At 38.3% G+C, this 13,111-nt stretch overlaps 1 protein-coding gene across 2 annotated transcripts in view; it reads right to left on the bottom strand.

Annotated features, from left to right (window-relative positions):
• The window catches only part of MICU1 (mitochondrial calcium uptake 1), a 199,721-nt gene that overhangs the window by 145,813 nt on the left and 40,797 nt on the right, over nt 1–13,111 (bottom strand). For both annotated transcript variants that reach the window (XM_030862562.2, XM_060286765.1), the window contains exon 4: nt 1,051–1,213. In XM_030862562.2, coding sequence (XP_030718422.1) covers nt 1,051–1,213 — 163 coding nt within the window. The remainder of the gene's footprint in view (nt 1–1,050; nt 1,214–13,111) is intronic.

The following is a 13,111-nucleotide window of genomic DNA, read 5'->3' as shown; positions in this document are numbered from 1 at the left end:
TCTGCCCTCTCTTGGCCCAATGGCTACAGGTGGTATATGCCTTTAAATTTTTTCAGTAGATGACACCTGGAAAGGTACTTTAGCTTGAGGTGGGTGAAACAAAAGGCAAGCCTTTGTGCTGGTGGCTCAGGAAACTACCAGATGGGTCAAAATGCACAACCACTTTTTTTGGAGAAGTAGTCTATATTGCCTCCCAGCGATCTCCCCATCACTAGTAAGCCAAGCTAGGAATGCAGGCTGCCATCCTCATGGCTGCTGCTAAGCTGGGAAACAGGGCATGGTAGGCAGGTAAGCAAAAGGCCACAACACTTTCTTTCCAAAATTTAACAGCTTCTTTCTTCATTAAGCAGTACCCTGGTTGCTATAACTTTTTTATTAGATTCCAGTGATCCAAAAAAAGTTGATTCCATCCACTTTGGGCAGCATAATGATTGCTTCAGTGAAAGAATTGATTCTTAAAGCTCGCTACTCTGTCATTTTTTCCACCATGTCTCCCATATACATTTGTAAGTAATTACCTTTAACTTATAATATTAAGCCCTTTATTTTCTTTTCTCACAACTTGTTTGTTCGGCCATTTCCTCTAAATGAGACTCTTTCCTCTATTCTTTGTCTAACTTTTATTCAAACTTAGATGTATTCTCTAGAACCATTCTCTAAACTTCCAGACTGAGTTAAGTGTCCGTTCTTTATACTGCCATAGTACCTGTTCTTTAACAAATCACCACATTCCTGAAATTACCTGTTACTGTCTCTGTCTATCCCACCAAAGAGTAACTTGACAGCAGTCACATATGTAATCCATTGCCTTCAGGAACAGTCTAATTACAAGCAATGACTCTCAGCCAGAGGTGTATAATCTCCTTAGCGCTTTAGATTATACGCTCCTCTCTTCTACTCCTAAAGCCTAGCATAATGCCTAATATTCAGTAGCTACACAGTGAATATAATTATTACATGGACTTATACAGTTTAGGCAATACATAGAGAAACAAAGAAGCATATCAAGAAATAAATATCACAATCTTATTTTTCACTTCAGCAACTTACGTTCTGGTTGTTTTTCATTGGGTGTTATGGATCGCACAAAGTCTTGTGGTGTCATAAACACTTCAGATTCACCATGCTCACTGATTACTTTCAAGGTAGCAAAATATCGGAAGATTTTATCTGGTGTGGAATATGCGCGAATCCTATTCTCATATTCCATCACCTAAAATTGGAAATTCAGAGAGTGTTACTGTATTAAGCATCTCATTTTCATGTATATTCTCTTATTTGGGGGGCAATTTTATATCATTTTTTTCTCTAACTGGATTTTTTATATTAGAAATTACTTGCGTCTCAAAAACTTGTGATATACGATTCATACTCCAGTTGAGGCAATGCTTGTATAAGTTTTCTTCAGAATTTTGAATATTTTCTAATTTCTTAAATCATTGAAAGCTAGCAAAACTGAAAAATGTCATAAAAGAATTCAAAAGGTCTCAGTAAAAGAGTATAATACCATATATATGGGAGCCTATCATTTTTTAAACACCTACCAAGGTTTTAAAAAGGGACTGATTTTACAGTTTTTACTTCCATGCAATTTCTTGAATTCAAAAACAAAACAGACGTGGGACTTCACAGGTCTGAATAGCTAACAGTCCTTCAAACAGAAAGTACATTACACAATAGCACAAAAAAATAAAATTACATATCATGGAAACTCAATTATTAACAGGTCTGAAGCAATAAGACTTTTACTTTTGATTAAAAAATTAGACTTCCAGGGACTTCCCTGGTGGCGCAATGGATAAGACTGCGATCCCAATGCAGGGGGCGCAGGTTTGATCCCTGGTCAGGGAACTAGATCCCACATGCATGCCGCAACTAAGAGTTCGCGCGCCACAACTAAGGAGTCCGTGTGCTACAACTAAGGAGTCCGTGTGCCACAATTAAGGAGCGGGCAAGCTGCAACTAAGAAGCCCACCTGCCGCAACTAAGGAGTCCACCTGCTGCAACTAAGGAGCCAGTGAGCTGCAACTAAGTAGGCTGCCTGCCGCAACTAAGACGCAGCGTGACCAAATTAATTAATTAATTAATTAATTAATTTTAAAATGTAGACTTCCAGAGAACATTTAAATATAGCATATTTAGAAAAGAGTGGACTTCGGAAGAACACAAGCAAATATTTGAATAGGAACAAAATTATATATGGCATACATTTAATTAAAAGATTATAATGTTAATATAAAAGCCTGTTTCCTTATCCAGCACCCAAGCCCCCATTCTGTACACGAAACATACAAAATACTGTATCTTCTGCATAATATTCTTCTACAGCCTACACAGTACCTTGGTGAAAAGATGTCTCTCATACCTGAATTTTATATGTTGAGTTAACCAACATTAAATAGTATCTTATAAATAACTGGTTAGAAAATGTGTCAAGGCAATACGATCTAAAAATCCAGTGGGGGGAAAAAAAAATCCAGTGAATTCAATGTCTATAAAGCAATTCACTATATTTAAAAAAACATTATTAATGTTTTAATTTAACTTATTAACGCAGCTATTAGTGTAACTGTCATTTCTGGCTAGATGGTCACTTTGAGGTCATTGATGGCAGCTGCTTAAAAATGGTCTCAATTCCACTACGAGATATGCTTTCAACCACTAAGAAAGGAATGCTAATTTGTAACTATACATGACAGGAAACTTTCTAATGCTAATTTGCATTAAAGTCTGAATACTTATTTCAGAAAATTTTTCAATAGATTTGGCATGTGGCAAACATACTAAGCAGTCCCATGGCATAGCAGTCGCCAACCTTTTTGGCACGAGGGACCGCTTTTGTGGAAGACACAAAAAGCTTGGGGGGGGGATGGTTCAGGCGGTAATGAGAGCAATGGGGGGGGATGGTTCAGGCGGTAATGCAAACAGCAAGGAGTGGCAGATGAAACTTCACTCACTCGCCTGCTGCTCACCTCCTGCTGTGAGGCCCAGTTCCTAACAGGCCACGGACTAGTACCAGTCTGTGGCCCTTGGGTTGGGGATCCCTCCCTTAGCAGCCTTTCAACCCCTTAGCAGCCTTAAGACTTAGCTATGAGTCTTAAATCAAAGGCATTTTATATTTAACTACAACTATCTGCTGGATCATACCAGCTATAGAACAAAAAATAATCAGTTTACAATATTTAGGGTATGGGCTACAGCTACTGCCAAAGATGGATTTGTAAACTAAAAAGTCAATCATATATAAGATAAAGATAGAAAAATAACAACTTAAAAGTCAATGATTTACAGACTGAAAATCAGATCCTTGATTGTTACCAAAAAAATATGCTGCTGAATATTATTAATTAGTTTTAGTTCGAAATAATAGGTTGAGGAGATAGACCTTCTCCATTCCTGCACTGGTAGAGTTTAGTATAGACATACTGTATAGTATATTTTTGCTTTTTTTCACTTAGCAATGTATCTTAAAGACCATATCACACAATTTGATATGCAGCTGCCTCCTTTTAAGTAGTCATGTTAAAGGAACACTAACAACTATTATATAAAGGGTTTAAAATATAGCATCCAAGATAACAAAGGCTTGGAAGCTAAGATATATAGAAAACTGTTGAAGAATTTTGGAACGTTTAACCTGGTGAAAAGATTTACTAAGGAAATTATAATAGTTACATTCAATCATCTACTTAAAACATTCTTGAGTTTCATGATGTTAAGAGAGCTGTCTTCACTAAAACAGCCAGACTTACTTGTATCAAAATTCAGCATTGTATTTCCTATATGAAAGGCACAAGTGTAGCCAAATAGAAGCTGCAACCAACTACTCTGAGAAATGGCTGGGTGGATAGGCTGGGTGGATAGGCCAGGTGGCTGGCACTTCCCAGATCCATGCCTTCAGCCAGCCAGCCAAAGCCCCCTCCCCACACCCCCATCCTGTGCCTAGTGACCCTACCCTAATGCCGCACAACCCAGCTGGGCTCACACTATCTGCGCTGGGCATTTTACTGCATCCAAGACCCTTGCTCCTACCCACAGCTGTAGCTCCAGAGACAAGGGTCCTGATCTACCCCCACTCTGAGTCTGCTTGGATGGAGCCTCTCCCAACCCCCATTTTTCATCAGTTTCCCTTGATGGCTTAGGGGGCTCATGTGAAGGGAAGTCAGCACTGAGATGCAGCCTCTGTTTCTGGAGCCTCTTGTAAAGCTCAGAAGATCCTGGAAACGGCCCAGACCAACTTGGATAAAAGAACCCCCAATCCTTCCCCAAAATTTGTGCCTGGGAGAAATAGGTCCCTCTCAGCTCTACAGTTCACAGCCCTGACAACTACAACCCCTGGAACAAAAGTAAAGAACCAACGTCAAGATGAAAGCAGCCAACATGTGGCTTCCAAGGCCAGTTCTACTCAGGGCCATTCCAGCCTGCAAGAAAGGGAGAAAGGGCATTGAAGAACCTTGTGGGAGATATTGTGTGCCAGGTCTAGAAGTGGCTAACATCACTTCTATTCAGTGGAAAACTAGCAAACTAGTAACAACCATTAAAAAAGGTAAAGTAAAAAAACAGGGCTCAGGATCACCTTTAGAAATCTGAAATGGCATGACGTTAACTGACCTAGGGTACACCATGAGCAAAATTTTGTAACCAAAACATGTTATGTTAGAAGAATGCAATGGAAAGAGCAAGGGTTTTAGAGTTACACAGACTTATATTTGATTCCTTCTATTATAAGTAACCAGCTATACTACTTTAGACAAGTTACTCAGTTGCTTCAAGCATTAAGTATATATGTAAGTATGTATGCATACATGTATATGTGTGTATATACACACATATATGCACGAACATACACACATTTACATGTGTGCATATGTATGTACATATACTATGCCTGGAAGACAGAAAATGCTCAATAAATGTTACTTTCCTTCTGTTTTTCATTTGTTCTGCTATGTGTGTAATAAGTAAACTTACTTGGGTTTTCTAGTCACCTAAGTTCTTAAGGATTTTGTTTGGTATATAGAGCATATTTTATGTCTTTTATTATTCATGTTCACCTATCAATCAATTTAAAAGTATTTACAATTGTACTGAACCAAATAATTTGGCTTCTTAATATGAAGATACCATTCCAAATCCAAAATAGCGACATCAGAAGCTCCTGAACTCCCCATCTCCCATGGATGCATCAAATGTACAGCTATACATGGAGTATTTCCCTCTGAAAGAAATCCAGAAACTAGCTGAACAATGCCTATACATTGGGTTAACGAGAAAGTACCAACATCAAAACTGGTAGGAAAGACTGAGACACACTCTTGCCATAAATCCCACCTCTGGCACAGTGCCATACAAATGGGAGAGAACTCTCAAACTCCAGCTTCTCCCTGAGCAGTAAAGGGTTTGGATGCTGCATCTAGCACCCCAACTTGTAAGACTCCCACTTGAAGGATGGGCCCCCAAAACAACTACTATGAAAGCCAATGGGACTTGCATCCATGAGACCCACAAGACTACAGAAAACAAAGAAACAGTTTTTAACAGGCTCTGGAGAACTCAGAGTATCTGTTGCCCCAGGGATCAGTGCAGAGGAAGAAGGCAAAAAACACCTACCTCCCAGTCTTCCCTTGAAAAAGGTCTATTTGCATATATTAAACGCTGCTGCCGGAAGGTCAGGCTTCTAATTTAGCACACATCTAAGGGCTGGCTGACATCCTCCATGGGGACTGGGGAAGAGAGTGGATGCCTCATCCAACTTCTCCATCTAGCCTACTCCAAATTGCTAGGATCTCCCTGGAAGGAGCTTATACACACGTCTGCACCTCAGCATTATTAGCTGTCATCTGAGGTATAAGTCCCTGAATCACCTGGCTCTGCAAGTCAACAGGGCTTGCATTCTTGAGTCCCACAGGACTGTAGCAAAAAAAGCAGATTGTAATGGGTACAGGAGCACAACCCTATGGCTATACACTTGGGCCAAGCTCAGGGAAAGCAGGCAAAAACTCCCATCTCCCAGTTTCTCCCTAGAAAGGGCTTCACTAGTTAGTTTCCCAGATGTTTCCTGAAAAGCCAGCTTCCAATCAACATGCATCTAAGTGCTGACTGTGATCCTTTGCTTTGGGACACTGCCAAGTCTTGGCACACTCTCAACTACAGGGAGGCACCAAAAACAAAGAAGGCAACTTGGACAATCAAAAAGGTTTTAGAGACAATCAAGAGCTTGGGCCAGGCTGATTGGCAAGGTTCATCTCATACATGAGACCATTCTGCCAAGACAGGGAGAGATGGCTGTTTCAGCTAAGGACTAGAAACCAACACAGAAAGTCTAGGAAAATAAGGAAACAGACAAATATGTTCCCAAAAAGAACAAGTTAAAACTCCAGAAACAGACCTTAATGAAACAAAGGTAAGTGATTTCCATGATCTAGAGTTCAAAATAACACTTATAAAAGGATGCTCACCAAGGTCAGAAGAACAATGCATGAACAATAAAAAGAATTAAAACACAGAGACAGGGACTTCCTTGGTGGTACAGTGGTTAAGAATCTGCCTGCCAATGCAGGGGACACAGGTTCGATCCCCGGTCCGTGCAGATCCCACATACCACGGAGCAACTAAGCCCATGCACCACAACTACTGAGCCTGCGCTCTAGAGACTGCAAGCCACTACTACTGAGCACGTGTGCCACAACTATTGAAGCCTGAGCGCCTAGAGCCCATGCTCCACAACAAGAGAAGCCATCACAGAGACAAGCCCGCGCACCACAACGAAGAGTAGCTCCCACTCACCGCAACTAGAGAAAGCCCACATGCAGCAACAAAGACCCAACGCAGCCAAAAATAATAAATGAATAAATAAATAAATAACTTTATTAAAAAACAAACAAAAAACCCCCACAGAGATAGAAATGTACCAAACAGAAATCACAGAACTAAAGAATGCAATAAATGAACTGAATAATTCAATAGAAGGGTTCAACAGCAGACTAGATCACATAGAAGAAAGAATAAGTGAACTCAAAGACAAACCGTGGAACTCATACAGAGGAGCCAGAATAGAGAATGAAAGAGAATAAAGATATCTTAAGGGACATATGGAATACCATCAAGTGAACCAAAATACACATTAAAGGGGTCGTAGAAGTAGAAAGAACAAGAAAAAGGGGGCAGAGTGCGAGAGGGTTGGACTGGGAATTGGGGATTAGCAGATGCAAACTGGTATATATAGAATGGATAAACCACAAGGCCCTACTATATAGCACAGGGAACTATATTCAATATCCTGTGATAAACCATAATGGAAAAGAATTTGAAAAAGAATGTATATATATATGTATAAAGGAGTCACTTTGCTATACAGCAGTAATTAACATAACATTGTAATTCAACTATACTTCAATAAAAAAATGAATTAAAAATAAAAATTACAAAAAAAGAAAAAGGGGGCAGAAAACTTATTCAATGAAATACTGATGAAAACGTCCCTAATCTGGGGAAAGAAACAGACATCCAGATCCAGGAAGCCTATAGAGTTCTAAACAAAATGAATCCAAAAAGAAACACACACTGTCAAAGTTAAAGGCAAGGAGAGAATCATAAAAGCAAGAGAAAAGCAACTTGTTATATTCAAAGGAACCTCCCATAATACTATCAGCAAATTTTTTCAGCAGAAACTTTGCAGCCAGAAGGGAAGGGGATGATATATTCAAAGTGCTGAAAGAAGAAAACTGACAACCACGAAAACTCTACCTGGCAAAGTTGTGATTCAGCATTGAAAAAGAAATAAAGACTTTTCCAAATAAGCAAAAGCTGAGGGAGCTGCATCAGCACTAGACCAATCTTACAAGAAATGTTAAAGAGCTAATTAATTCCTCAAGCAGAAACAAAAATGTAATAATTATTAACAGGAAAACATGTCAAGATATAAAACTCACTGGTAAAGGTAAATATATTCAGAATGCTCTAATTTTTAATAGTAGTGGGTAAATCACTTCTAACTCTAATATGAAAGGTAAAAGGAAAAGGTATTAAAATAATTACAATAATTTTAAAATGGACATACAATATAAAAAATATAAATTGTGATATGAAAAACATAAAATATGGGGGGGAGTATATAGAGTTTTTGTATATGTTGGAAGTTATCAGCTTAAAATACACTGTTACAAATATAAGGTGTTTTATGTAAACCCCATGGTAAACACAAAGCAAAAGTCTATACTGGAAACACAAAAGACGAAAAGAAATCTAAGCATATCATTGCAAAAAATCATCAAATCACCAAGGAAGAGAATAACAGAGGAATAAAAGGACAGAGGAATTATAAAACACCAAGAAAACAAATAACAAAATAGCAATCATAAGTGCATATTCATCAACAATCACCTTAAATGTAAATGAACTAAACTCTAAAATCAAAGACACAGAGTGGCTAAATGAATAAAAAAAACATCCAGCTATATGCTGCCTACAAGAGACTCACATCAGCTTTAAGGACACACCCAGACTGGAGGGAAATAATGGAAAAAGATATTCCATGAAAACACAGCCAACAGAAATCAGGGGTAGCTAAATTTGTATCAGGAAAAATAAACTTTAAGCCAAAGACTGTAACAAGAGACAAAAAACAGAACAATATAACTATATAAGATCAATTCATAAGGAGGATAAAACATTTGTAAACAATTTTATATCCAACATGAGAGATCCTAAATTTATAAAGCAAATATTAATAGAACTAAAGGGAGAAAAAGACAGCAATATAATAATAGAAGGGAACTTTGATACCCCATTTTGAACAACTGATCATCTGAATATAAAATAAATGAGGAAACATTGGACTTGAACTACATATTAGACCAGATGAACTCAAAGACATTTACAGAAAATTCCATTCAAAAGCACCAGAACACACATTATTCTCAAGTGCACATGGGACCCTCTCCAGCAGTGATCACATGTTAGGTCACAAAACAAGGCTTTATAAATTTAAGACTGAAATCATATCAAGTATCTTTTTTGACCATAATGGTATGCAGCTAAAGTTCAACTACAAAAAGAAGAAAACTAGAAAATTCAAAAATATGTGCAGATTAAACAACACATTCCTGAAAAACCAATGGGTCAAGGAAGAAATGAAAACAGAAATCAGAAAGTATCTTAAGAGGAATGAAAGTGGAAACACAAAATATCAAAACATGGGATGCAGCAAAAGCAATTCTAAAAGGAAATTCATAGCAATAAATGCCTACATTAAGAAAGAAGATTTTGGATTGGAAGAATCAATATTGTCAAAATGCCTATACTACCCAAGGCAATGTACAGATTCAATGCAATCCCTATCAAATTACCAATGGCATTTTTCACAGAACTAGTACAAAAAATTTTTACATTTATATGGAGATACAAAAGACCTGTGTCTGTGTGGAGACACAAAAGACAGAGCTGGAGGAATCAGGCTCCCTGACTTCAGGCTATACTACAAAGCTACAGTACTCAAAACAGTGTGGTACTGGCACAAAAACAGAAATTAGATCAATGGAACAGGATAGAAAACCCAGAAATAAACCCACACACCTATGGTCAATTAATCTATGACAAAGGAGGCAAGAATATACAATGGAGAAAAAACAGTCTCTTCAATAAGTGGTGCTGGGAAAACTGGACAGCTACATGTAAAAGAATGACATTAAAACATTCTCTAACACCACACACGAAAATAAACTTAAAATGGATTAAAGAGCTAAATGTAACACTGGACACTATAAAACTCTTAGAGGAAAACATAGGCAGAACACTCTTTGACATAAATTGCAGCAATATCTTTTTGGATCCACTTCCTAGAGTAATAAAAACAAAAATAAACAAATGGGACCTAGTTAAACTTAAAAGCTTCTGCACAACAAACGAAACCATAAACAAAACAAAAAGAAAACCCACAGAATGGAAGAAAATATTTGCAAACAAAGTGACCAATCGGAGATTAATCTCCAAAATATACAAAGAGTTCATTCAGCTCTGTCAAGAAAACAAACAGGGAATTCCCTGGTGGTCCAGTGGTCATGACTCCACACTTTCACTGCCAAGGGCACAGGTTCAATCCCTGATCGGGGAACTAAGATCCTGCAAGCCGCATGGCACGGGGAAAAAAAAAATCGAAAAATGGGTGGAAGATCTAAATAGACATTTCTCCAAAGAAGACATACAGATGGCCAAAAAGCACATGAAAAGATGCTCAATGTCACTAATTATCAGAGAACCGCAAATCAAAACTACAATGAGGACCTCATACCAGTCAGAATGGCCATCATCAAAAAGTCCACAAACAATAAGTGCTGGAGAGGGTGTGAAGAAAAGTGAACCCTACTACGCTGTTGGTGGGAATATAAATTAGTACAGCCACTATGGAGAACAGTATGGAAGTTCCTTAAAAAACTAAAAATAGAGCTACCATATGATCCAGTAATCCCACTCCTGGGCATATATCTGGAGAAAACCATGGTTTGAAAGAATACATGCACCCCAATGTTCACTGCAGCACTGTTAACAATAGCCAAGACATGAATACAACCTAAATGTCCGTCGACAGATGAATGGATAAAGAAGATGTGGCACATATACACAAGGGAATATTACTCAGCCATGAAAAAGAATGAAATAACGCCACTGGCAGCAACATGGATGGACATGGAGATTATCATACTAAGTGAAGTAAGTCAGACAGAGAAAGACAAATATCATTGATATCGCTTATATGTGGAATCTAAAAAAAATGACACAAATGAACTTATTTACAAAACAGACTCATAGACTTAGAGAACAAACTTACGGTTACCAGCAGGGAAGGGTTGGGGGGAGGGAGACACTGGGAGTTTGGAATTGACATGTACACACTGCTATATTTAAAATAGATAACCAACAGGGACCTACTGTATAGCACAGGGAACTCTTCTCAATATTCTGTACTAACCTAAATGGGAAAAGAATTTGAAAAAGGGTAGATACTTGTATATGTATAACTGAATCACTTCGCTGTACACCTAAAAGTAACACAACATTGTTAATCAACTATACTCCAATATAAAATAAATTTTTTTTAAAAAAGATAAGAGATAACAAGTGTTGGTGAGGGTATGGAGAAAAGGGAACACTTTTGCACTGTTGGTGGGAACATAAATTGATTCAGTCACTATGGAAAACAGTACAGAGGTTCCTCAAGAAATTAAAAATAGAACTACCAGGCTTCCCTGGTGGCGCAGTGGTTGAGAATCCACCTGCCAATGCAGGAGACATGGGTTCGAGCCCTGGTCCAAGAAGATTCCACATTCTGCAGAGCAACTAAGCCCATGTGCCACAACTACTGAGCCTGTGCTCTAGAGCCCGTGAGCCACAAATACTGAAGCCCGCACACCTAGAGCCCGTGCTCTGCAACAAGAGAAGCCACCGCAATGAGAAGCCCACGCACCGCAATGAAGACCCAACACAGCCAAAAATAAATAAAATAAATAAATTTAAAAAAAAATAGAACCATATGACCCAATAATCCAGCTTCTGGGTATATATCCAAAGGAAATGAAATCAGCATCTCAAAGAGATATCTGTACTCCATGTTAATTGCAGCACTGTTCACAATTGCCAAGGTACGGTAACAACCTATGTGTCCATCATGCAATCTCAAGGGACTCCAAAGACCCAAAATAATTTTGAAAAAGAAGAACAAATTTGGCGGACTCCAACTTTCTGATTTCAAAACTTATTACAGTCATAAGAAAAATGTGGTACTGGCACAAAGACAATCATATAGAGCAGACAAATAGAAAAGAAAGCCCAGAAATAAACCCTCAGACACATCATCAAATGATTTTGACAAGGGTGCCACAACCGTTCAATGGAGAAAGGACAGCCTTTTCAACAAATGATGTTGGGAAAATTGGATATCCACATGCAAAAAAATGAAGTTGGGGGCTTCCCTAGTTGTCCAGTGGTTAAGACTCAGCGCTTCCACTGCAGGCGTGTGGGTTCAATCCCTGGTCAGGGAAATTCCACGTGCCACAAGGTGTGACCCAAAAAAAATTTTTTTTCTTAATTAAACAAAATTCTTAAAAATGGGATATGGCTTCCCTGGTGGCGCAGTGGTTAACAATCTGCCTGCCAATGCAAGGGACATAGGTTCGAGCCCTGGTCTGCTAAGATCTCACATACCGTGGAGCAACTAAGCCCATGTGCCACAACCCGTGAGCCTATGCTCTAGAGCCCGCGAGCCACGACTACTCAGCCCACGTGCCACGACTACTGAAGCCTGCACGCCTAGAGCCCATGCTCTGCAACAAGAGAAGTCACCCCAGTGAGAAGCCCGTGCACCGCAACGAAGAGTAGCCCCCACTTGCCACAACTAGAGAAAGTCTGCGCACAGCAATGAAGATCCAACGCAGCCAAAAATAAATAAATAAAAAATTTAAAAAAAAAATGGGATAGAAAAAGTACGTTTTTAAATAGGTTCTCGGGGAGACAAAATGACACATGGAATGGTTACCCATTCACTGAGACTTTAGTGAAAGAAATAAAAACTATTTCAGATATAGATTAGAAAGGTTTTATTACTACTAATTAAGTAAATTACACTGATAGCTTTCATTTTTTCTGTGAAGCATAAGATATAGTCATCTGCTAAGCAGAAAGCGGGAGCAGAAAATGGAAGATTCAAAAATAAACATTTACTTGGGGCATTTTTGCCCAACACTGTAAAATGTAAAGTTTGACTATAAGTGAAGCTGATTGTGCAAGATAAATTTGAACTTTCCTCAAATTCATTCAGGGCAAAAGATTAAATAAATGTATCATTTTGGAAAAAATGGCATGATAGATAATTAAGTTGTGATACATAACTTTTGTTCAAATTCAGTTTAATCAGAAGTGGATTTGGGAAATGAGAAGACATATTTAACAGCTTCATCCAAATAAACAGAAGATCCAAATTTTTCTTGCTTGCAGTTATACAGCCCCCCCAACACACACAAAGTAACTCAAATTATCTTGTTGCACTGATTAGCTATATTTTAGCAAGTAAAGGTAATTCCCTGAATTTCAATGCTAACATGCAAAATGTCTAAGAAAT

Source organism: Globicephala melas, chromosome 16 (genome assembly GCF_963455315.2).
Source record: "Globicephala melas chromosome 16, mGloMel1.2, whole genome shotgun sequence".
In the NCBI taxonomy this organism is placed as follows: Eukaryota; Metazoa; Chordata; class Mammalia; order Artiodactyla; family Delphinidae; genus Globicephala; species Globicephala melas.
Note: the sequence above shows the minus strand (reverse complement) of the source record. Positions and strands in the feature narration are given on the sequence as shown.